Source organism: Enoplosus armatus, chromosome 20 (genome assembly GCF_043641665.1).
Source record: "Enoplosus armatus isolate fEnoArm2 chromosome 20, fEnoArm2.hap1, whole genome shotgun sequence".
NCBI classification, from domain to species: Eukaryota; Metazoa; Chordata; class Actinopteri; order Centrarchiformes; family Enoplosidae; genus Enoplosus; species Enoplosus armatus.
The window spans coordinates 14,405,041-14,430,812 of NC_092199.1; the positions used below are offsets into that span (position 1 = coordinate 14,405,041).

The window sequence follows — 25,772 nt, forward strand, 5'->3', positions numbered from 1 at the left end:
ATGCCCTACCACTGTGTTGCCTATGGATGTGGAAAAACTGCAGAAGATGGTGTGACGCTGTTTAAATTCCCAAAGGATCATGAGGAGTTTCGCAAATGGGAGAAGCAGGTCCAGCGCACCCGCACCCAGTGGGTCGCCACACCTAATTCTCACCTCTGCAGTGAGCATTTTGGCAAGGAGTACTTTGAGCCCAGACCACCCACGGGGGCTCTGAAGCTGAGGCCGGGAGCTGCTCCCACAGTGTTCGTCCGTCCGCACTGTTCCTTTTGCAGTGGAGTGGGCTGTAGTAAGTGCCTGCCTGCTATCCAACGCCGGGGCATTACAGCTGAGCCAAGAGAGCGTGCCGTGAGTGTGAGTAGTTATTATCGTGGATCTGGAAAATGTCACTGCAGAGAGAGTTTCTGTCATCTGAGAGCTTTAAGCAAGCCTGTTGGTTGTTTATATGTGTGATGTAAAATCAGAGTAAATTTACCATTCTGTTTTTTTCTCTTCACAGGCAGAATACAATGAATTGGCGCCCATTCGCTTTGATGATACTGATGGGGGAGGTAACCAAGAACATCCGACACAAGGAGGGGTGAAGCTGGGGGAAAAAAAAAAAGAAGAACGACCAGGTGAGGTGCAAACGCAGAGACGAGAGAACAAGGGTTGAGAGACAAAATGTCACTTTTCTGTCTGTTCATTGAAATGCAATTTTAACATTGTTAAAAGGAGTGATGGAGTAGAATAATGTATTAATTTATTTATCTTTACAGTGGTGTGTGAGATGTGTGGCACCACCGGCAGCTTTAGCACCTTCTTTTCGAAGACCAAACGTTTCTGCAGTATATCCTGTTCACGTTCCTATTCATCAAACTCCAAGAAGTCCTCCATACTGGCACGTCTGCAGGTGAGAAAAATATGTGATATTGCTGCCCACAAACAATACTGTCTGGTGAATTAGTGCCACGTAACATTTTGGAGTGAAGCTCTTCATACACACCTGCTGGTATTTGTTGTTACAACTTTACAATCTTTTAGTTAACTTGCTCTTTAAGGAGAGCTGTGTTTTTCATCCAAAAGCCAAAGTTTGTACACTTTTTTTTTTTTACATAATGTACATCACAACGTGTGTGTGGGGTTTAATAAGTTCTTTCTGCTGCACCTCGGCCGCTGCTTGTACACCATTGACAGCATCATTAGTTGGGTACCACTTATGGAGAAGCATTGACAGGGTTGCCTCCGTGACATCTCCCTTCACTGGTCCTCATCCATCTGTTCTTATCCTTCCTCTTGAGGCACAGACAGAAGCGGCCCTTCTCTTCTATTTCTTCAAGCTCCTTCACTGTCCTCTTTACTACGAGCATTACTGCCACTTTTGTTCCCGCTCCTCTCTGAGTGTAGACTGTAGAGGCTCCTAAAAAGCTTTTGAATCCCTTTTTATATCAGATAGAAGTTCTGCGCAGCCAGCTTGGAGTATTTGAGACATTTACCCTCGTAAGCAGCCTCCATCAGAAAATCTACAGTATAATCAACGGTGTATTTTGGAACCATTTCAATACGACAAAATTATTTCCGTCAGCGCCACATTGATTTGACTTTAAGGAGTTTTACATGCAATCAAAACCAGCATATGTTGCTTGACACGCAAAGATGAATGGGGACATTCAGTGATGAAGGTATGCAAAACAATGTGAAAGACATATTGCCAAGACTTTGGGGGGGCTTTCACATCACGTTTCAGTACTGAAAAGCATCAGGATTATTGTTACTTTATTGGTCGTTAAAGAGAGTATTCAGCCAAAAACAGAGCGCGACTATTCTATTCAGATTGTTTCGGTGTGATTGGTTGAGATTTTTAGATTTTAGGTATACCTCACCAAGTTACAGGTTTGTGCGTGCTGTTCAAAGCCTCACAAAATTCCAACTGTCCAACCACCAACATCAGTTTGCCCCTTTTTTTGTTCCCCTTAAGTAGCTTATACTTGGAAAAACCATCTTATTCCACACTTTCTGACTGGATCATACTGTTAACTCCCTATAGGCTGCAACTAACAATTAGTATTTACTTGACTAATCAATTAATCTTAAATGTCAAGAGAATTTTGAAAAATGTCCATCAAAATGTCCTAAAGCTAAAAATAAGTTGGTTAAAGGTAAATTGATTATCAAAACTTTCTGTCACTTGACAAGGTGTTTCAGCTGTAGTTGAAGCTGAATTATGTTTACACTGAGGGAAACATTCAAATCCAAGACTCCATGTTTTCATGGCTGCATCATTACATGTTTTCAACAACAAACATTTCCTCTGCAACTGGTATCTTTGGAAACTGGTTTTTATTTATTGTTTTGGTGTATATTAATATTTCCCTTATTTATAATTACGAACAAATGGTGGCAGTGTTTCGCAAAAAAGCTGTCAACCGGTCGCCATTGCAGAAAAGGGGGAAGAAGAAGAAGAGGAGGAGGACCGCGCTGGACTTGAAATCAGTGCACCGACCTGAGAGGCTGTCTGCGGGCGAGTCCGACTCTTTTCACTCAGTAATTCAACGGAGACGTCCCTACATTCAAACAAATGGTCCACAAGTGTTGCGTTGAAGCGTGCTGCAACACAAAACGCCCGAACCTCGTCTTTCACCGGTTTCCAGTGGGCGACCCAGAGAGACTGAGGCAATGGCTGTTCGCTCTCAACATGGATGTAAACACTCCGCTGCACGTTCTCAGCAAGCTGTTCGTCTGCCAGAAGCACTTTCAGCCGGACGACTACTACGACATCTCGGACCTGCCGACCCGCCGGGCCCGGCTCCTCAAGACCACCTCGGTCCCCACCCAGTACACGTACACACACACCTCTGAGCCAGGTGACCTCACCGCCAGTGGCTTTTACCTGGATCAACTGGTGAGTTATGGTAACGAGAGCATACATTATTTTCAGGACCTGCAAAGCCTGCAATGTTGAAAACCCCTTGAGATCACTGCAGCATAAAATGTTTTTTAGATTTTTCCTCATCTTATTATTTATCTAAACTTACATTTGATTTGAATTGCCTGACTGAATGCATTTTGTTAAAAAATGGAACATTTTTATACCAGTGTCATTTTGTTGCACAACTAATTGTACAAAAGTGTTCAAAGGAGAGCTGAAACGAGTAGTTGATTAATCGTTTAGTTAGTCAATAGATAGAAAACTATTTTGATAATTCATTCATTTTGAAGCAAAGTTGACAGCTATCGCTGGTTCAGATTTCTCAAATGTGAATATTAGCAGTCGTTTTTTTCCAGTCCTCTATGATGCTAAACTGAATATGAGTTTTGGACAGTTGGACGGACAAAAGAAGCCATTTGAAAACATCAACTATCGCTCTGGGAAAACAGGATGGACGTTTTTTGGTATTTTCTGACATGTCATAGATTTTTGATTATTTGAGAATGTCATTGGCAGGTTAATTGATAATGAAAACAATCCTTAGTTGCAACCCTGGTCCAAATATTTTCATAGTAGTAATTTAGTAGTAATTTGTTGTGTGTGTGTGTGTGTTTTGTATTTCTTTTGCCTGTTAAGACTGGAAATATGTGATTGTATATATTATTAACTGAAAACTGCAATAAAGAATATATTTGCCATCTTCCTGTGGGAAGTTTTGTGGCAATGAATTTAGCCCAAAGGGTTTTGACAAATGTTATATCTGTTTTTTTTTTATATCTGAGCTTTATTTTAAAGCTGCCTCTGCTTCTTGTTTTCACTTTCATAATATGTTCACCCATGAATATTGAACCACCTGTAAGTCAAAGCATTAGCGTGCACAGAGCTATTAGTCACAGACACACGTGTTTCTTTGCCAGTCTTCTCTTTTATATGTCGGGAAATGTAACCAGAATTTGTCAAAGTCTCAAACGTTTTCACCTTTGACAGCAGATCTGACTCGTTACTCTCCTCCCCTGCAGTACATGCCAACAGTTTGAAATAAACAACCATTTGGCTAAATGTGCTACAAGTGGTAATACGGCAACAAAAATCAGGACGATGAGACAACTTCTTTCAACGACGCAATCTTTCTTTGTGCTTCTCTCTCCAGGGGAAGCCCCCCTCGAAAAAAGCCACTGTGCTGAACAAGGTGAACAAAGCCCCTCCAGCCCCAACAGGACAGGATGGTGAGGACACTGAACACAAACACACAGAGGATCTAAATTACTTTATTGCAGTACAAAATCAGATGTCATGTGGTCAGTTATAGTATACTTGTAGTATATCTTGATACAAGATACTGTACATGTACACAAACATAGCACAAAATCTTACTTCAGCTGTATGATTCCTCTATTCTTTCCACTCCGTAGCATCTGCTGCAGGTTTTGAGTGGGGCTCCTACTTGGAGAAGGAGACATCTCTGGCTGCATCAGTGTCCTGCTTCAGACATGTGAGTCCTATCTGCAAAGTGTAATTAGAAACAATTGTTTTTTTCTCACAGATCATAAATGTTGTGGGATTTGTCTCTAATACTGTTGTAGGGACAATTATGCCAGTTTAATATAGCTGTGGTCAGGAGAAGGATGAACCTGGAGCACATAAAACACGTGACACTGATGTTGTGTAAGGAAACATCTGACCTCCCACCTGCAGGCTCCCCTGTGTGCCCAGTGGGATGACATTGCTGTAGGAATGAAGGTGGAGGTCCTGAACACAAACGCGGTCCTGCCCAGTAAAGTCTACTGGATCGCTACTGTCATTCAGGTTGCAGGTGTGTACATCTGTCTGTCTGTTTTAGCGAGCCATTATACCGTGGAATTGACCAGTTGTCACATTTATTTTCTTACTCTTAATCAATCTTAAAGGTTCCCTGTGGAGGTTTTGACCCTTGTAGCGATATGGATCTGTTTTTCTTTGAGTGGGTCCCTGTTCTGTTTACACAGTTGAAGCGGTACACATTTCTGCCAATGGTGTCACACTATTTCACTGATCTACAGGTAGCAGTAACGCAGCAAGATATGCTGCAATTAACCTGCAGGGAAGAAGACTGTAAACAATGCTGGATTTAGAATACTTAAAAACTGCCTCAAATATACACACAGTGTGTTTTGATGAATAACAATGAATGTAAACATGACTTTTGTTTTACAGAAGTTTACAAGAAAACTCCACTTTAACATCATCTATAACAAAACTAAAGGGATAAAGCAGGCTAGCATCCCCTAGAGGCTACAGTAATTATTACATAATACAAAAATGTTTGGCTGGACAAAAATGACACTGATGATTTTGTTGTTGTTACAGCCTAATAGTAGGGCTAAAAATGGAAAATTTGTCCTGACGGTGGGCCAGAGGAAAAGCCATGGGGTCAGACTCATCAGGGTTCATCCTCTGATGAGCCAGTCAATTTTAGTGTCGCCTCAACTATTTTTGCTTGATAAAGGATTTTCACTCTGAAACTATTATCAGAACTAGACTCTATGTCATTTTACTAAATGTTTCAGCTCAAATCTTGTATCAAATCTCATCTTTTCTATTTTCATGTAAAAAGAATTACAAATAGTCTGTCCTCAGAATTGAGTTTTTCCTTAACTTAACTTGGGCCTCTGAAACAGCATTTCAACCATGGCACACTAAACTTCTAAATCCCATAATGACACAACAAAAATAGACTGTACAATGGCAACAACATTGCATTAGAATAATTTTGGGTTAACGGATTAATAACTAGCGTATTATTAATCAAAAGTACAGTTCATTCATAATCATAAGAAACTGCATCGTATTTAAGTTCTACAGCCCAATATCTAATCTTAATAAAAAGTTAATATGGGCCTGACATTTTGGAAATGCAGTAGCATCGATAGTAACTTAACTCTTTCCTTCCTCCCGTCCCTTGTCTCCAGGATACAAAGCCCTGCTGAGATATGAAGGCTTTGAACACGACAGCAGCCATGATTTTTGGTCCAGCCTCGTCACGGGAGAGCTGAACCCGATTGGATGGTGCGCCATGACAAGCAAGCTGCTGGTGCCACCACAAGGTGAGGAACCACGCTGCCATGCAAACACAGAACCGCATGACCATGGTCACACTCATGTAAGCCAATAAAAGAATTGCAAGGTTCATTGGCTTCCTGATGGCATTAGGCCATAGTGATGAATTTGAGTGCGTAGCGATTGGCCTAAATCAGTTTTAGCAAGAGGATATGTTCTAATTTAACAAATGTGTGTCCATAGATGTGAAGCAGAACATCCCAGATTGGAAAGAGTATCTGATGATGAAGCTGGTGGGGGCCAACACTCTACCTGTTGACTTCTACCTGAAGGTAAAACTGGATGCTGGACTGCCTGACACAATGATTTGGCTCGTGAATGGGAACCTGACTGTCTTGTACATGTGAAGAGTTAATTAAAATTAAAGGAATGGTTTCATTTCACCGAATGAATTAAACACATGAACTCTGTCCCTTTGCCACCTTCCGTCTGTCCTCTTCTTAGTTGGCAGAGGGCATGAGGACCTCTTTCAGAATAGGTATGCGCGTGGAGGTGGTGGACCCCAAACACGTGAGTCGGACCCGCGTGGCCATCATAGACTCGATTATTGGTGGCCGTCTGCGGCTGGTGTACACAGACCAGAGCGACGCCCCCGAAAACGCTGTCTCTGATTTCTGGTGCCACATGGGTAGTCCCCTCCTGCACCCGATAGGCTGGTCCAACAAAGTGGGTCATGCCATTAAAGCACCTGGTAGGTCTAGGATTCAGTTTATCCATACACACGATTGATGGCATGCAATATAGACGGAAACACATTTTGCACTGGTTTATTTACATTAGGCCCTTTAGGACCACACTCCCATTCACCTCGACAGGTTAAAGTATTCTAAAAATCACAAGCAGTGATCAAAATAGATGAAACACACATTTCATGCTTGTCTTGAACGAAAGCTTTTAACATAAAGATATATACTGCATATATATATATATGTATTTCTGTGTTTCTTTTTAAATTACAGTGAACAGTGTGGAAGCTGCTGCCAGCGGTTTGAAGGGTAACTGTGACAGTACATTCCTGCTCTTTAAAAAGGTAAGGACATGTCAAAATCATTCTATGGAAACCTTGACAGTAAATCCACAGTTGATAACAGTAGGAACTAATTCAGTTGATGTTGTTTTTAGAGACCTGGCGTGATATTTTCTTTTTAGACCGATCAGCCAGTAACACTTTATAATCTACTGTCTTTATTTTGGTCCCATTTGACACAACTCAGTATTTCACGACAATTGACGTCAAAGTGAAGTGAGTAATAGTGAAGTTTGGGCCATTGCTGATGTGACACTAACCTGCACTCACTACCTATTGAAAGTCACTCTTTACATAGCGCTGCTTTAGCACAACTCTTGAAAACCACTGTGTGATCTGCAGCCCAGGTTTGTCTACATGGAGGGCTGTTTCTTTGAGGAAGGAATGAAGCTGGAGGCCATTGACCCTCTTAACCTGGGAAGCATCTGTGTTGCCACTGTACACAAGGTAAATGCAGCTGTTTCTGATCTGGTTTTGTGTTAGTATAATCTTGATTAGACCCCATCAGACAGACTAGATTTGCCTGAACAATTGTGTGGTTATAAATTACATTACAGTGGCAGAGTAAAAAAAAAAAATCCTCTAGTTGGACCATGTCTTTAAAACACTAACTCCTACACTGTTGTCTCTTTGTCCCTGCCAACCTCCACTCCTCCCAGGTGTTGTTAGATGGCTACCTGATGGTGGGTATCGATGGCACCATATCGAACAACGGCTCTGACTGGTTTTGTTACCATGCCTCATCTCATGCCATCCTTCCTGTAGACTTCTGTGAAAAGAACGTCATTCCTCTCACAGTACCTCAAGGTGAATATTAACATGCCTGTTCATTCAGCCTCTGCTTCAGCTTACACTTGTGCACTTCCTGCTGGTAATAGTTTGCCTTACCGTCCTGTTCTTGACAGGTGTCAATGTATGCCATGAAGAAGATAGAAAATACTCAAGCAGAGTGCTGTTAATGAAAATACTTGCTGATTTCTCTGTGTCTTGTAAGGTTATGACTCTCAGACCTTCACCTGGGAGAAATACCTGAAGGAGACCAAAGCTAAAGCTGCACCGGCACGACTGTTCAACGCTGTAAGACAGGAAATACAAGGAGTGCAATCCTTCTATTAGTTTGTCTTAACTTGGTACAAAAAGAAACTTCATCAAACAGCATATGAACCCACGGTTTGTCTTTCTTCAGGACTACCCAGGTCACAGCTTCTCCACCAACATGAAGCTGGAGGCGGTGGACTTGATGGAGCCGCGTCTGGTGTGCGTGGCCACTGTGAAGCGTTTTGCAGGCCGCCTGCTGCTTATCCACTTCGACGGCTGGGAGGACGAGTTCGACCAGTGGGTCGACCACCAGTCCCCAGACATCTACCCCGTCGGCTGGTGTGAGCTCATGGGCTACCAGCTCCAGCCGCCTCCTGGTCTCGGTAAACACTACGTTTAATAGCAGTACCCCCCTAATGTGTTGTAGAGAGCTGGGTTAAGTTAACTGGGCATCTGAGCCATTTTATTCTAATTGAGATGTTTACATGAGGCATTTTAATTGTGATTGAACTGCAATTTGGATTATCGGTTGAATTAAAGGCCAAATGAGGCAGAAAACTGTCCACTTTCCATCACAAGTTTCCCCTTCTAACCTGTAGTCTACCACTGTGACAGAGGAGCGACTGGTGGCCAGTGCTGTGTAGATGTTTTTGACCCTGCATAAAGTTGTTTAATAAACGTTTCATTCTGTTTTCCAGTTGATTTACACGAAAACCAGTCGGCACAGAACAAGAAATGCAAGCCCTTTGCATATGGGAAAAAGAGTACGTTTTGACTCAAATGTATATGCAGTCTTGTGTCTTGCCACAGAAACCGGATTCACATTTAGTGTTTTCTTACATCTGATTGAAATTACTCTTTCGCCTCCTTGTTTTGCTTTCCATAGAAAAGAGGAATGTAAAGAAGAGGCTCTCTCAGGACCAAGCTAAAGATGATGCTGATCAGCAGCCTGAGGACAGTCCTCCAGGGCAGGAAGGCGGCAATCTTCCTCCAAAAATGCCTCTCATCCAGCCCAAGACTGAGCCAGAGGAGCAGGAGAGTAAGTAGACAAGCTCATACAACATGCTGTTCACTTTTTCCCATTTTCGTGGGACAATTTTGATAATTTGCTGACTTAATTATGTCTGTGTAGTCTTTGCAGTACAGGTGAAAGTGGAGGAGGTGGAGATGGAGACTCCCATTGATCCTCCAGACAACCCTCAACAAGTCTCTCGGGGTATAATCAAACAGGAGGAGGGAGGGGGCCGGAGTAAGTCAAGACTACATCAGGCAACTGAGCCGAGCAGCTCGGGAAACGTATCGCATGAAAAGATGGAGCAGAGTGAAACTGCAGCAGGAAGAAGTGAAGAGTGGGGATCATTGGAAGAGAGCTTCACTGGTGAAAGCATGGAGCAGAGTGAAAACAAAAGAAGCAGTGGTGTAGAGAGGAGACGAAAGCTGGACCAAGAGGAGGGGAGCCAAGGAGATGACAGTGCCATGGACGAAATTTCAGAGCAGGACACAACAGGAGATCCTGCAGGAACGGAGGGATGAGACGAGTCTGCCTGTTTTAAAGAAATAAGAGAACTGCGGAAAAGGTGGATGAGCAAAGAGATTGTGATGACTGTGATGGAGTAAATTAAGGCCAATGTGAGAAAAACAAAGAAAAAACTGATGGAAAAAGCACTGACAAAAGCATGCTGGGATATATAGAGCAAATAAAAAAAAAGGTACATCATCAGTAGGAAGAATCTCTGGTGGTTTAAAGTTATGATCCGTAAGATTTCAGTCCTGTTTGATTTGATGACGCACGGTAACAGCAAGTGCGGGTTCCAGAATTGGGGGAGCAACCAAACAAACTCATATTCTTTATAAAGAAGTCCGTCCATAATAATAGCAACTGCGACCTGATTTTTTTTTTTTCTTTTCTAGTTTTCCACACAACAGCGGGGCACTGTAATAGGAGTTTGTTACCTTGCCTAGGAGGTGGACATTTGCAGCCTGTCGCCTGCTGCTTTCTTCATCTCACTGTGGAGATTCTTAGTTGTTCCATTGCTCCCTGCAATATTTAAAACTGATCCGCAGTCAGAAAGTCCCAGAATGACTGTCGTCTTGTTTTGCACATGCATTTTTCAACAGTGGCAACCGCGGCGACAAATACATTTCATTTTCTGTGACTGCTTCACAATAAAAGCCACTCCGTGTTTCGACAGTTGAACACTTTTAATGTGAACTAGCCGCAGCAGGAAATGGTGAGTTCGCATTAGCATTAACTAAATACAGCTCTGATAGAGCTGTGGGAGACTGAACAGTAAACAGCGAGGCTGATATAAATGAGATAAAATTACAGTAACGCTGGATTACATGCAGACGTGTCCTCTCTTCAGCTCCCCTCAGACAATTTGAATCACAAGCAGGAATGGCGGACTCCACCACTACCAATAAAAACTACGATAGAGAATTAATTATGGAATGTAAATACATTGAATAGCTTTTGCTGAAAGAATACTGAACATAGTATTAAAAACAGGGTTTGATTTTATGAAAATAGGGTCAAAACTTTGAATACTTTATAGACTTTTAATGACTGCATATATTTCACAAGGACCAGCTTAGCCAGTTTATAAAACTACCTCACTTTCTCCATGTTGGTATGCTCCACTACACAATGTAACACAAACCTGTAAATATGACTTAAGTGTTTGATCCTTCTGGGTTGACATAGAGACAAATGTTTGTTGTAATGTTTTATTTTTCCTGTTTTATATCCAGATGTGTTCTTTTTTTGTAAATATGAAATAATTGATAAAAAAAAAAATACTGTTTCTCAACTTGCTGATTTGAATGTTGTCTCAAGCTACCTTTACAAATGGGACTTGAAATTCAGTGAGTTCAGTACACTGCAGTTGTGGTTTAGTGGTTAAGGATAACTAGCACAAAGTCAAAGATTGTATCATTTTTGAGCAAGTGACTAAAGCTAATGACATTCACTTCATTTGCCTCCTTCAAGATGCTAAAACATCCAACAGAGCTGCTCAGAGCTGGGAATGTGAAGCAGGGCAGTGCCATGTGTGCTCAGTGTAGGTTCCCTGGATGATAAAAAAAAATAAAAAAAATCTTTGACCTTTTTCAACACTGTATTGATTAGACAGCACAGAGGAAATACTGCAAAAAAACTGTCTGGCAGGAGATGTGAGACAGCCTCAGCAGCTACAGCTTTTAAAGTCGACAGAGGTTACAGTTTTAGAGAGTTGAATCCATGGTTTAACCTCAAAATCTTTAACAGTTGCCAGTTTGCTGGAAGTTGTGGCCTCAAAACATCAGTACAAATGGCAGCAGGTTCAGGCCATACTGCGTCTCTTGGTGGTTTTCTTGGCCGCTGCCGGTTTTGTATTGGGACTCTTGCGAAGTTTGGATTTGGCTTTGAGCATTTTGACCTGCCGGAGGCCATTGAGGTGCATTGGTTTGGGTTTGGTTGCCTTGGGTGCCTTGGCAGGCTTTGGGGTGACGGTAGGGGCGGAGGGGAGGCTCTCGCCCCCGGGACAGGCTTTGAAGATGTGGACGTCCTTGACCCTGCGACCCTTCAGCTCAGGAGGGTTGGCACAGGTCGCTCGTACCTTCAGGTTTACTTTCTCAATCCACCTAAATGAAGAGGAAAAATCAAATTATTTTATTAAGAATGCCCCGGCACTAAGTAATCCATCTTGAATGAGGAACTAGTAGCTGAAATATAAGGACAAAGCTACAACTGGTGTGCAAGTTTTGCCACTATTTAAGGTTCTAGATTTTATGTTATTGGGTCATAGGGTGTAATATATGATTCATGTAGTCATAAAACAAGCTTTGTTTTATGTCTAAAATCTTTAAGGAGCTGAATACATTTTCAGGCTTTAGAAGCTCCTGTCAGTCAAACCTCGGTCATTTCTGGCTGCACTGTGCTGTAGCTGTCTTACATGCGTAGTGGCAGCAGAGGGCAGTCGCACATCAGAGGGTTGTCGGCCAGGTTGATGACCTCCAGAGAAGTGAGAGGGTGGAGGTTCGGCACCTCCTCCAGCTGGTTGCCCTCCAGGAAGAGACTCCTCAGCCCTGGACCCAGACCTGCCAGGGAGTTCTGTGACATCTGGAGTACGAGAGATCACATCCCAAAATTGTCAAATAACCTCGGTGAAGTGATTTGTTGCGTATCCTGAGATCTATCTCGAGTCCAGCTTCTTATGAGTAAATGTGCAGGTTAGAAAATAAAAGAAGAGAAAGGTCTCGGCTGCTGTTGGAAAGAGTGACTCATAGCTCACACCTAGAGCCCGCTCACCTTCTCCAGTCCCATGTTATCCAGATACAGCTCCTTCAGAGACCTCTCCAACGGTCGAAAAGCATTTGGCCCCACCCAGCGAATTGAATTCCCCGACAGCCGCAGGTCTCTGAGGTTTCCCGCCTTGCTCAGCGCTTCGGTGGGCACCTCCGTCAGCTTGTTTCCTCCCAGGTGGAGCGTATCGAGGTCATGGGCCTGGTCCAGACCCCTGGGTGAAACGTGATTAATGGCATTCCCAGTGAGGTAGAGGGCTCTGAGGCCCTCAGCTCCGGTCAAGATGTCCGGCTCCAGCTTGGTGATGGCGTTGTTCTCAAAGTGAAGCGCCAGCAGGCTGGGCACCAGTTTGAAGGCTCCTTTGGGGAAACCGGTGAAGCGGTTCTTCTCCAGGTGGAGGTAAGTCAGCTGAGGGAGGCCTGTGGGTTTGGATTATAGAAATTCAATTTGAGTTTAAGTCAGAATAATTCTACAAAGGCCTTTTCTACAGATTTAAATGTTGCCTTTAAAAGACCTTTAAAGGCGTCAGGGCTGAGGGAAGTGAGGTCATTCTCCGACAGGTACAGGTAGATCAGTCCCTTCATTCCACTGAAAGCCCCGCCCTCCACCTCCACAACCTTGCAGCGCTGCAGATGTAGGGACACGACCTGGGCAACGCCGGGGAAACTGTTGCTAGGGATGTAGTGGAAGTGGTTGCCACGCAGGTCGAGGAGACGCGTGTTGGGAGAGAAACCGCGAGGAACTTTGGTATGACCGCGGTTCTCACACGAGGAGTGGTGCGTCTCAGCCTGAAGACAGGAAGGCAATGGACAGAGGGGACAAAGAGACACACACAACCAACACAAATCATGCTTTTCCACTCACATACGTACACATTAAGCCTTCCTGACACCACAGACTTGACAATTGGTGCCCAATTTTCTAGAATCATATTGTTTTTCTTTTGTAAGTAGCATATACACCAGTGGTTCACATATTTTTGGCTGCAATGTCGACTCTGGTTTGCAAGCAGTTCAACAAAATAGTTTCCTTCTTGGACTGTTCCATCTGATGAGTTTTTTAGGAGCCAAAAGCGCAGCTCTAGGGACCGGTTGCCAATCTCGAGAGGGCGAGTTTTACATAACGTGCTGGTAAATTGCTAAACTGTCTCCCCTCGAGTCCAACTTCATCCAGCCCACTCACCTCGCAGGCACAGTTGGCCGGACACTTGACCTTGCTCTCTGGCACTTCAGTCGGTGGTGGCGTGATTCTGGTTGCCTCCTCGAACTCTGCCTTCAGCATGGCCTCCTGGCTCTGACAACGCAGCTCAGGGGGGTGAACGGCCTCCAGGTTCTCTCCTGACAGATGGTCCGGTCCTCCACATGTCCCCATCAGCTTCACCTTGCTACGGATCGCCCACTCCCTGTAGTGAGGTTATTGGGGATTAGTACCTTTTATTTGACGAATGTAAGCACTGCGGCCTAGATGTCAGCCACCGGTTGGTCTGCTGTACCTGAGTGGACGTAGGTAGCAGTTGCAGTAGATGGGGTTCCCAGCCAGGTTGACGCGTGCCAGTTTGGGTGAACCTTCAGAGAAGGGCTGGATGACACGTAGCTGGTTGTAGCTGATGTCCAGGTGGATGAGGCTGGGAGATTTGGATACAGCTGTGTTGGCCAGGTCCTGCAGGGACATGTGGTCCAGGAAGAGGTGGGTCAGTTTGGCCATGGTCACCACCTCCTCTCCGAGGTAAGTCATTGGGTTGTAGCTCAGATCAAGACGGGTCACCTCAGGCATTCTGGATACCGCGAGGGAGAAGTGTGCAAAATTAGGATAGAAATTTCAGGTTTATTACTCAAATACTACATTACATTACATTATGTTAAATTATATCATATTAGAAAAATCATATTTGATGTTAGCAGATGTTTTCCCTCCAAGGCACCAGGCAACTGTGAGATTAACCAATGTCTTTCAGCCTTGCTAGCAGTACAGCTCTAGGGACTGCAACCCTAACAATCGGTTGGTCCACCACTTTGGTCCAGACTGAAATATCTTAACTACTACAGGATGGATTGCTTTGAAATTTGGTACAGATATTCATGCCATGTGTAACTCTGTGAGGGAACATAGATGTCAATGTCATCTAGATAGTGTCATATGCCAAGTGGCCTACCTGGTCATGGTCTCACTGGGGAAGAACTGCAGCTCATTGTGGTCCAGACTGAGACGGGTGAGCGTGAATAGACCAGCGAAGGCCTCAGTGTCCAGGTAGTTCAGAGAGTTGTGACTAAGACGAAGCCATTTAATGTTCTGCAAGCCCTGGAAGGAGAAAAGGTCGGCCATTCGATTAATGTTCCAACAACAGGAGACATTTCTGCATTTCTTGAGGCATCGTGTGCGGGTTGGCGTGTGTGCACCTGGAAGGCCATGTTGGGGATGTAGACCAGCTGGTTGTGTGTAAGGGAGAGCAGGTTGAGGAAGCCGAGCTGAGAGAACGCTCCAGGCTGGATCTCTTCTACGCGGTTACGGTCGATCATGAGCTGCTTCAGCGAGGACAGGCCGTCAAATGACTCCTGGACTCACAAAAGACACAGGAAGACACAATGTTTTTACTCTGCTGCATTGAAAATGTGTACAGGGGTAGAGGGGGTTAGAGTTTGTTTTGATAAGGAGAAGCTACGCAGAGGGTGACGGGAGAATTCTAGTTAAAAAAACAAGTATGATGGGATAAATGGATCTGCGTGACCACCTGGTAGAGGATCTCAATGTTGTTGGTGGCCAGGTTGAGGAAGACCAGGCGACCGAGGCCGCGGAAAGCCCCCTCCTTCACCCTGCGGATGTTGCAGCGCTGCAGCGACAGGTGAGTCAGGTAAGGAGTGTGTTTGAAAGCCCCGCTGGGAAGTTCCTGGATGTCGTTACCTCGGAGATCTAATTTCACAGTGATCTATGAAGAAAGGGGATTACATATTAGACTGGAACAAGAAGGAAATACTGGTATAGAAATGTTGGTATACGTGTGTGAATAAGAGACCTCATCAACAGTGGGAGGAACTTGGGTCAGGTTCTTGTTGACGCAGGTCACAGTGAGCTGGATCTGGTCACAGACGCACTGCTGTGGACATTTTGCTGCGTGTGCCGCGGGGATGCAGAGGAGCAGCAGGCTGAGCAGCAGGGTGTCAGGACAGAGCTGGGAGAACATCTGAGAGAGAGCGCAACAGCATTTATAAGAAAGTGTGTCCATTGACACCCAAAAGGCCAAGCCACCAACAACTGACTGCTTTAATTTTTTTTAGATGTGAGATACCCTAATAGATCCACCACTCACCCATTCATTCATTCATTCATTCATTCATTCATTCATTCATTCACTCACTCACAGTCAACTTATTTGGCCATGGCAGTGTCTACAGAGGAAATACTGAATCAACGTCATTCATCATTCACTCTTTTACCCTCTGCAGACTGCCGAGTCTATATTATTCAAACCTATTCATACAACTTAGTTAAAGTCATATATATTAGTTCAATACTACAAATGCAGGTGGGCCTCATCTGTAGGACCCCAGGCCTTCTCTGGCTCAGAGCCACTGTTTTGCACACATCGTCAAGTGGCAAGTAACGTAGCACGTTCGGAAGTTAAATACACCTTTGAGGTAAATATTGGACTTTTTATTTCACTACATTTTGACAGTTATAGATTTTCACCCCCCAAAAAGGGGCCCCTTGTCAAGTTTCAGATATCTGAGTTGTTCCATCAAAGAGACGTTTCCCCTCTAAACCTCTCAGATGGTTTCATTTAAATAACTGTCCGTTCCAAATTTCACTCAAAGAAGTCCAAAAAATCAATACAGATTGGTGAAGCAGAACTTTGTCTCTAATGCGCCATCTCACAACCCCTCAGATTTATCTTGTGACGTTTTGGAAAGGGAGCCACTGGACTATAGACCAGAACAGCTACAAGTAAAATGCTACTTATTAATGCAACAGTAATTTATAGTAATATATCAGTTGCAGTGGGGCAATTTTCTGCAGAATGAGTTTTACTTTAGTAAGTTAAAGTACATTTAGCTGATAATACTTTCACTTGAGTAGGATGTTAAATGCGAGACCTTGTGATTGAGTGTTTTTACAGTGTGTTATTGGCTTTTACTTAAGTAAAGGATCTGAGTACTTCTTCCACCACTGCTGGTTGGTAACAGCAGGAAGAATGTGAACCTGTGCAGGTAAAATAAACATGTAAAGAAGGGCCCTCCTTCCAGACACACACAGTCCCTGTGATCCAGAACAGTTTGCTGAAGCTATATGATGTACAATATATGACATGATGTACTCATATTCTATAGTTACAACAGCCTGAAAACAATTTGCGTTTCCTTACTAAAGCTCAGCTTGACGAGAAATATCTCCATCATTCTGCAGTTCTGGGGATTAGTGTTATTTTGGTCAGATTGGGCAGCCCGAGCCTTCACTGGAATGCCTTAAAACCACATTCCCATGTCGGATCAACAGTCTTGATCCGCAGGAATGGACATGAAAAGCTTCACAGCTCCACACTCTGAAATTTGGAGTCTCAAAATGTTGACACGGTGAAATGGGGACTTGCCTAAACCTCTCTGTCAAAACTGCCTCACCAAACCCTGCCAGGGACGGACCGGACAGAGACCCGCGGCTGTGTGATTCAGAGACGACACGGTTACATTTCATGAATCCATTTGTGTTCAAACTCTCAGGTTGCATGGAAGTCAAGCCGACTATACAGTGCTGGACATTTTATCAGCATACCACGTTTTGTTCCTAAGACCCCCTGAGCAGAGCGGGGCCAGGAAACTAGAGACGGAGGAATTTTCTCCGGCCGGACTGTTTGTCCGCGTCCCCCCGGGGATCAACAGTCCCGACCGCAGAGGAGCTGCCGCGCCGGCGGCGCACAAAGACGCACAGTGTCTTTCTCTGCCGGTGTTGTGCCAAACTGCGTTTCCCTCTGGGAAAAAAAAAATGTGTCTTCTGGCCAGGGACGGTGAGAAAACCACTCTTCACCGGCTCTGGATGCTTTTACCAGAAACGACCGTGCAACGTCGTTTCCTGTTTTCAGCACTGTGTTAATGTTGTCCTGCGCGTAAACAGGTTGATCCGATGAAGGTTTGGGAATGACCAAAAAGCTGCTACAACGTCTGATGTGGAGAAATACCAGCTGCTTGTATGTGTTGAATTCACGGACTTAATGACAACCAAGAAAATATGATTTCTCCAGTGAGATAAAAATGTCCCCTTTCTTCTGACGCCGAATTGCGCAAAATAAAACAAAGCGCGTCCACACGATTAGATAATTGCGCAATTTGAGTATTAAACTTACAATTTATATACATTGCTTTCTGTTCATCAAGTGCTCATCTGCCACTTTTAACAATCACTCCACTAAATGCAGGTGTTTGAGCTCCTAACATGGGACTATTTACAGTAAGTATAGGAATCCTTTTTACGCACGGACTCACCGTGGTTCGGTCGTGGTTCCGTCCGGCTGCTGGTCGTTTACTGGCCGCTGACTCTCTCACGGTCTCTGCTCCCTCTGCTGCTGTTCCCCCGGCTGTCCCCCATCCAAAACAAACTCCTTTTATCCCTTCATTCACTGACACTCCGCCCCGACACACACACACACACACACACCTCCAACCTCTGGAGTCTGAACTGTTCCGCTGAGCCTGTTAAAGGAATAGTTCGCCTCAAAATGAAGCTATTTAGCCATTTCACCTCACTGTCATGCCTGTTCAATCTCCACTGAAGTTAGAGGATTTATGTCGCCGTTCTTATTCTGTTTACAGCGTCAAAAAGCAACATTATCACCAATATTTACTGATTTAACGTAAAAAGAGCCGTCTGTAGTTCTACTCAGCAAAACACACACACACACACACACAGACTCAGAGTCAGGCTTGTTAGGTTAGTTATATTTCTGATGGTCTTTCAGTACAAATCAACAACATATCAGGTAAACAAACATGATCCTGACAATATGAATGCAGTCCACACAGTCTCATGTTATTCAGCAGAGTACCTAAATGCCATTAAAGTGTATTCCATTGTCCATCCTATTTCCCTTAAATGCTCCATCACGTCACCAACACATAAATCGATATATGAGGTAACACACAGCAACTGAACTTGTGCGACACAAAGTCACATAAGAGCACATATTTTCAATAAGACTTATGGATCCAAAAAAAAAAAAAAGAAGAAGAAGAAGAAACATCAGGTAAAAGACTGTGGTTCCCTGAGCTCTGCAGTGTTATGACTGTGCTCAGTGCGGGGCAATGCACACACACACATGCTGTGTATTTAGGCTCATGGGTGGGTGTGTGTGGTGCTCCTGCATGCAGCCCATTCCTGCTCACAGTCTGATGCACACAGATGCACTCTGACTGGACTTTATGAGCAGCGGTATGACGACTGTGATTGGACAGACTGTCCTAAACCTTTTGAAGCAATGTCAAAATAATTAAGGCAGCTCTTTATTTAGGACTAATTTATTTTGATTTGTAGATTGTAGCTATGTTTTTTGTCCAGTATGAGTCACATTAATAATTGACTTAGCCTTCCCATTTTCTGTCTCACTCCATAACAAAGTTTTCACAGCAACAAATATCAGAGTACATGAGACGCTACTGAAAATACAGCATATCTGTCGCTGTGTGCTCATCAGAACACTGTGACAATATCTGCCATACAAATGTCCTAATTCATCAGGACCTGGAAATAATCTTGGTGGATTATTTTGTTGTGTGAAACTATAACTAGACGCAAAGCAATATGTTGCAAAAAGTGCCAGATTGACATTGTCTATGTTAGCGCCACTCAGGTTACAATCAGTTCCATTTTTTTTTGTTTTTTTTTGTTTTTACACATCAACTCAAAAAGTTAACTGATGTGTATTTCTATATTTGTATTATTTGTATCTCTATTTTCTATAAAAAAAATATAAGTCACAAGTATAAGTAGAAAAATAAAAATTAAGACATTCTGGACAGTCATGCCTTCATAAAATATACAAATCAGGAGTGGAGAGACATTAAGTGGTTGTCTGAGCCCCGTGTTCAAGTGTAAAGCTTCCCTGATGGTTTTGTTGGTGAAGAGCTTCGTGTCTGTACAGTGTGTGTCTGTGTCCCAGTGTTAGCACTGGCAGTGGTTGATCAGGGTTGATCGTGGCACTTCTTCTCCAGGGCAGAGCCCAGCCTCTCTGCGGCGCTGATGCAGGACTTGAGAGCTTCACTGTTCCTGCAGATGCACAAAGAAAAAAAAAAAAAAACCCTCACAGTCCCAGCATTACACTACGGGGAGTAATGAGACATTTTTCCTAACAGGTTACAAACACTAATACACTACATTTAAGCTTTTGTTCACGTTTCGACTGACGAGTAAATCTGCTTGTGTCGATAAAAGATTCTCCTACTTGGACATGAAGGTGTGAAGCAGCGAGGCGTGGTGCTGGGGGAAGTACTCCTGCTGGACAGCGTGCTCCAAACACAACAGCTGACCTGGGACCAGTGACACCTTTTTCATCTTCCCCTCTCCCTGAAACACACAACAGAAAAACCTAAACTGAATTTTAAATTAATAACACAGTGATAGAAAGGAAAAAGAAAAGCGGAATGGATCAGCAGCACACACCTTTAAAAGAATTTAATTTCATGATTCGAAGTAATGAAGCAGGAAAAAGCTAGAACCACAACATTTCCGTGGAATCTGCATGTGGTTTCAATAAAAAAAATAAAATAAAAAACAATCCTTCAGATACTTGCCAGATTCAGCAACTGGGACTAAAGCACAGAGTTTAAATATCCATAAAAACACATGTAAACAAAGTCTCTATAACAGCGGAGGATTGTGTCACCTCCTGATTCAGCACCTTGGAGAGAGCACTTATTGCAAAGTGTTGTATGTCTGCAGTGTAGCAGACATACAAAGCAGACCTATAGAGGCTAGACCAGGTAATCAAAAGGTATTATGTGTAGGACTTTTATGTGATTCGAGTCTTTCATATTAAAAAAATATTAAACAATCCTGGGGGAGATGGGGTTGGGGGTTCTGGAGCAGTCCTGTACCTTGAGGAGTCCCATCATGACCAGCAGCGTGGAGAGGAAGCAGTATGACTGGAGGGCTGAACCAGAGAGGAGCTTCTTCAACACAGCGTCTGCGGGGACGACACAGGTCATTTCAAAACAAACTCATAAACGGTGAGATCTATCAACGGCAGTATCTGAACCACACAACAGCAAAATACTCAGAAGCAGCATTTTATTCACCAATAGTTTCAAGGACGGCGGTCTTGGTCTCTGGTTCCTCGCTGTACAAAGAAGCGATTTTCAGAAGGACGTCAGCTGCCCTGTGCGGGTCAGATGCATCCACCTGATGAGAGAGTTTTATTAACACACCGTGTCCATTCTGTGCAGAAATTAGGTTCGTGCACCTAACCCAGCACACTACATCATCAAAAGGGACAGATTGTGGGAGCAGCAAACAACCTGCTGGGACACTTTATATGAAATCCTACCTGCTGCTGCAGGTTTGTCCTCATCTCTCCCAGCTGAAGAAGCTTCTCTGCAGAGGGGCAGCTGAGGAAAGACACAATCTCTGCCTGAGGGTGGACACAAAGCCCCAATCAGATACACAGCAGGAATCCTGATTTCCTTTTCTATATATTTTGTTATATAGAACATATATCCAGTCATTCAGCCTTGACAGGGTGTTTCAAGATCCAGATATGAAGCTTATTGCAAGGCTGTTTACCAAAACCATTATTCTTTTAACATGAAATATTGAAAAATGTATAAGCTTTGGATTTATGCACTAAATGACTAGACTGGTATAGTTCATTTGTTTAGAAATTAACAATATAGATCCAATATAACAGCTAAAGAAGAATAACTTGACGCTGATCTGGGTTTGGTTGTATGGTAAATAAATACAAAAATGTATGCAAGATGTATTTTGTGTCATCTTACTGGGCTCTGAAGTTTTTCAGGACTGTCATCTTTTCTTATAATTCCATTTTCCTTCACAAAGTCACTGTCCTCCTCGCTGCCTTCATTACAGTCATCACTGGCGGCATCATCATCATCATCATCATCATCTTCATGGTTGTCATCATCTTCCTCATCCTCAGGTTCTCCCTCATCATCACTGTGGGTTAAGTCAAGAGAACAACATGTTTCTCAGTAAACACACTCATTGTTTATTAACAATTATTATCAAGCTGATCAGAGATGTGTTGTGTTTTTGTACTGAAGGAACTGGACGCTTCAGGAAACATTCATAGGATTACTTAACGTTACACAAACGCACACTCTGACCCACACACGTGTATTACCTGAGTGTTGCCAGCATGTCTCCTTTGTCCATGCTCTCCATAACTTCTCTCAAAGCCTCACAGCCCTCCTCTCCCAGACAGTTTCCTGTTGAAGCCACACACAAGAGGAACTCTTTTGTGCCATCATTTTGTTATTCTAAAACATTTTAATAACTTTTCTTTAATTGGAATTTCACAAATTTTCAAACATTTTCATCATATTCAACAATTATGTCTTTGGAAACCAATTCCATAACTTTTCCAGGATTCTTATGGCTATGGGAACCCTGCATGTGACTGCTACTTCTACGGTGATAGTGACACCAGTTCAACAGTCAGCGTGCGTACCGTTCAGATCCACTTTCTCCATGTGAGGTTTGTCCTTAACAGCCTGAGCCGTCACCAGTGCTGCTGCCTCAGTGATCTCACCAAACGACAGATTGAGCTCCTGGAGACAAGGAACACGACAGAGCGTAATCAGCCTGCTGACACACACACACACACACACACACGTAAAAGGCTGAAATTTGCTGGCGAGCTGACCTTGAGGATTGGCAGTCCCTCTCTCAGGACTGCAGCGAGGGCGATGGCTCCTTCAGAGCGGACCAGACAGTCGCCAAAGTTGATCACCTGTACATTTCTCAGGTGCCTCAGAGCCTGCATGGCCAACAGGAGAAAACTGCGTTCAGAAACAGTTTTGGCATAAAACACACTGGCTACATATCTACTCTGAACAGGCCTCACCTGTGCCATGGCCAGCGTCCCCTTCTTAGTGAAGGTGTTGTCGTTGAAGTTGAGGACGCGGAGCTCTGGGTTGTGTCGCATGGCTGACGCTAACGCCATCACACCTGCGTAGTTGATGCCATTTTGGGGCATGTGGACTTCTTCCAGGCTGCCCATCAGCTTACATGGAAAACAGAAAGGGGGTTTGAGGTTTAAGGGGCTGGCATTTGAAGTGAAGCGGGTCAACTCATTGTTTAATCAAATGATTGTTTCAGCTTTGAAATGTTCAATTATCAGATGATGTAACAGTTAATTAGTGTTGTGTGTTTTGTAATGTTTTTATTTTCTGAAAACATTAATGATACATATTCAAACATACAGTGTAAATGAAGAGTTTCAGGAAATGATGAAAAAAAAAAAATATTACTGATGTAAAGCTTTAACAGCAATAGAAGAAAAAAAAACTTGATTTGGTAGTCTAGTGTTAGTCCATGTATTAAAAAAGAATCGATGTCAACCAATTTGGGAGTGAGTATAATCTACCTGAAAGGCCTTGGCCAGAGCGCGGGCTCCTTCATTTTCCAGGCGGTTCCTCCCGGCGATGAACACTCTCAGTTTGAGAGGAGCTCCGAGCGCTGATGACTGTCTGTGGCACTCCATCAGAGCTTCAGCCAGGATCTACACAAACCATACAGCACTGTTACAGTCTGCACTATGATGCACACATGTATCAATATCTCTCCTGTGTGGAACATGTTTGCAGTAGCTTATTCTAAGTCTGGAGCACTTGCTTCTTTTCTTCTGGTTTGTTTGTTTATAGGACAAAAGTATTATTTGAAGTCTGCTATTTGGAGCTGCATGAAAGATTGAGTGTTCGGTATTGTAGCTTACCTTTCCTCCTCCGATCCCCATGCCACAGTTGTTAAGCTTTAGCTCCCTCAAGGTGTGGCAGGAAGGGCTCTTAAACAGCTGCTCGATTCCCTTCACGCCATCCGGCCCAAAGGCATTATCGCTCAGGTCCAGCTCAGTCAGCCGGGCCCCTGCACTCATTAACGCACTGCCCAGAGATCTCTGATGAAAGCACAGAAAGAGAAGATGTGAAGCTGGCATGTTCTGAGAGTGGATGTCAAACAAGTATATTACAACACTTCATCACAGAGCAAAGCCCGAAAACCTAATGAACTGCATAAACCAGTGTTTGAGATTCTCACCAGGGCTGTTGGGATTTCAGAGCGCAACCTTCCAGTAAACATGTCACTCCAATAGCATCTCTGAAAGACACAAAGGGTTTTAAACAGAGAGAAAACTGCACAGTGTATCCTCTTTGTTACAAGCAGAGTATTAATACTGCAAGGCTGGGTATTCAACCACAGTACTGTTTGCAGTCCAACCAAAATGTGTCTTTTATAAACCGCAAAGTACTGAAAGTACTAATAACAAAATATTGCTGATTTAAATCTACATTTTGTAACTTTTACTGTGTCTTTTATATTGTTTGGCTATTTATATTAACACAAAACATTAATACATATGAGAAGTATAATTTTACTAAAGAAAAAGCATATGACATTCATAAATGAATCATCTGGGTACTGAGACTATTTAGTGTGAAAGCATTTATTTAAGTTTAAGCTGGTGCACCGTACATATTAGACTGCTTTTGCTGCTTTCCCACAATTGAAATTTAATGAATAGATTTTGGCAGCCTAAAGTATCAACCAACTCCTAAATCGGTGTTTATTACATCAATATCCTTTTCTTCTGTTGAAACACATTCAAAGTGCCTAATAATCAGGATCAATACTGGCAATACCACCACTGTCTACTTATAGATTAAAGCCAAAGTTTGCGGTCTGACCCATGCGTTTACACTGTGAATGCCAACTACAAACTGAGGAGTACCTGGAGCAGGTCTTTGCTCTCCAGAGCCTTGGCGATGGCCCGGGCTGCGTCCACTCCCACAGTGTTCCCCTCCAGGCGCAAAGCTCTCAGACCCTGATACTGCTCTATCTCACGGACCAGGTCCTCCACTGACAGAGAGAGAACACGGAGAACAGGCAGTCAGGTCTCAAGAGGAAGCAGGAAGCAGTCCTCTACAGTGAGGAATAAAAGGAGAAAACCAAGATAAACCCTGCTGCCCTCCTCAGCATCTGACCTGACTCTGCGTTGTCCAGCTTCAGTCCCAGGCCTTTGTAGCTCAACTCTCCATCTCCGACGTGGGTCTTGGAAAGAGCATCGGCCAGTTGAGCAATGTCATCTGCGGCCATGGCGCCTCTATGGAGACATCAGAAGTCAGACAATAGAGAGAGGGACCAGATTTTAGTAAGTTCCACAACATATAAATGAGCAGAAGTACATTAGTATAGCCAAAATCGAAAAATGATGTTCAATGACGGCTGACACGAACGGATCATTTTCTAACATCAGTAGAACTATCAACAACGGTAGCTATTTAGCCTCACGAGCGTTAGCTAATAGAGGTGCGCAACATAAGAAACGTTGACACCACTAGCCAAACTAAAACTGTTGTGGCTGTGAGTCCGAGCTTTATGGAGTGTACTCCTGTGTCTGTCCGCCCCTGCGTCAGTCACACAGCCCTCACTGAAGCACTGAAACTTACCACAAAGAGTAATTTCCAGGGAAATGATAGCGAACACACGCTGCTCTTCCGTACAGCGCGCCGGTTGCTCAACCATGTGACGTCATGCTGCCCCTGTTTCTTTTTCGTTGATTCTGTTCGATTCTGTAAAATCGATCTACAGGTGTTTTACCGCCATCTGCTGTTACTATCCGAACTCCGTTATCCGCGCTTGGATTTATTTCAGTGCTTTAATGAATATTTTCATGACGTGTTCCTTGAACTCCTGCTATAGATGATGATATTTGAAGTGGCCCCTGCACCACATAACTGTTTATACTAAATGTATTAGGCTACATTTGTTGCCTTTGAGGAGAGAGTAAATGCCATTTTAAATGAGCACATTACAGCACAATTTAGTGTGTCTCAAATTAATACATTTCAAAAATGAAAAGGAAACCCACAAGGTAGAAATTAAGAGTGGCCTAATAATTTTTTTTTTTTGTCAAACTACTTTTCAAAGGGAGAGAACCTCACAGAGGACGGGACTGGCTCCTCCATGCGGTCCCCAGACGAGTATAGGTGATACCCTGAATGCCCATCTTAACGGATGGAGACAGTGAGGAGCCACTCCTGCAGGTGGGCAGAGAAGATGGCCTAAACCCTCCGGATGAATCATGTGAGGAGTTGGAGCCCGGGAGAAAGTCCATTCTCTGGGAGGACCTGAGACTCAAGAGCAGAGAGACCAACCAGGCCACCCTCATCCAGGAGGCAGAGACACTGCTGAAACCTCCTCAAATTATTGCA

The 25,772-nt window shown here is 43.6% G+C and overlaps 3 protein-coding genes across 3 annotated transcripts; 1 reads left to right on the forward strand and 2 right to left on the reverse strand.

Moving 5' to 3' along the window:
• Window positions 1-9,751, forward strand: l3mbtl2 (L3MBTL histone methyl-lysine binding protein 2). Its single transcript, XM_070926737.1, has 17 exons — window positions 1-351; window positions 497-614; window positions 756-889; window positions 4,056-4,131; window positions 4,318-4,397; window positions 4,601-4,718; window positions 5,854-5,988; window positions 6,185-6,273; window positions 6,446-6,692; window positions 6,961-7,031; window positions 7,371-7,475; window positions 7,688-7,835; window positions 8,023-8,105; window positions 8,215-8,449; window positions 8,765-8,830; window positions 8,953-9,105; window positions 9,199-9,751. Exons 1-17 carry the CDS (start codon window positions 1-3, stop codon window positions 9,597-9,599), a joined length of 2,610 nt encoding a protein of 869 aa, XP_070782838.1. The 3' UTR covers window positions 9,600-9,751.
• Window positions 9,752-11,386: 1,635 nt separating this feature from the next.
• chadlb (chondroadherin-like b) lies at window positions 11,387-15,526 on the reverse strand. Its single transcript, XM_070926738.1, has 10 exons — window positions 15,359-15,526; window positions 15,077-15,271; window positions 14,745-14,900; window positions 14,501-14,646; window positions 13,841-14,122; window positions 13,531-13,750; window positions 12,863-13,136; window positions 12,355-12,767; window positions 11,999-12,165; window positions 11,387-11,687 (listed from the first exon to the last, which is right to left on the reverse strand). Exons 1-10 carry the CDS (start codon window positions 15,524-15,526, stop codon window positions 11,387-11,389), a joined length of 2,322 nt encoding a protein of 773 aa, XP_070782839.1.
• A 2,722-nt stretch (window positions 15,527-18,248) lies between these two features.
• On the reverse strand, window positions 18,249-25,075 carry rangap1b (Ran GTPase activating protein 1b). Its single transcript, XM_070926854.1, has 16 exons — window positions 25,008-25,075; window positions 24,543-24,661; window positions 24,290-24,417; window positions 23,599-23,658; window positions 23,279-23,458; window positions 22,931-23,065; window positions 22,409-22,567; window positions 22,208-22,321; window positions 22,013-22,112; window positions 21,686-21,770; window positions 21,321-21,498; window positions 20,870-20,953; window positions 20,622-20,724; window positions 20,421-20,509; window positions 19,769-19,890; window positions 18,249-19,593 (listed from the first exon to the last, which is right to left on the reverse strand). The coding sequence occupies exons 2-16, from the start codon at window positions 24,652-24,654 to the stop codon at window positions 19,509-19,511; spliced, it is 1,734 nt and encodes a 577-aa protein (XP_070782955.1). The 5' UTR covers window positions 24,655-24,661; window positions 25,008-25,075; the 3' UTR covers window positions 18,249-19,508.
• Between the last annotated feature and the right edge of the window lie 697 nt (window positions 25,076-25,772).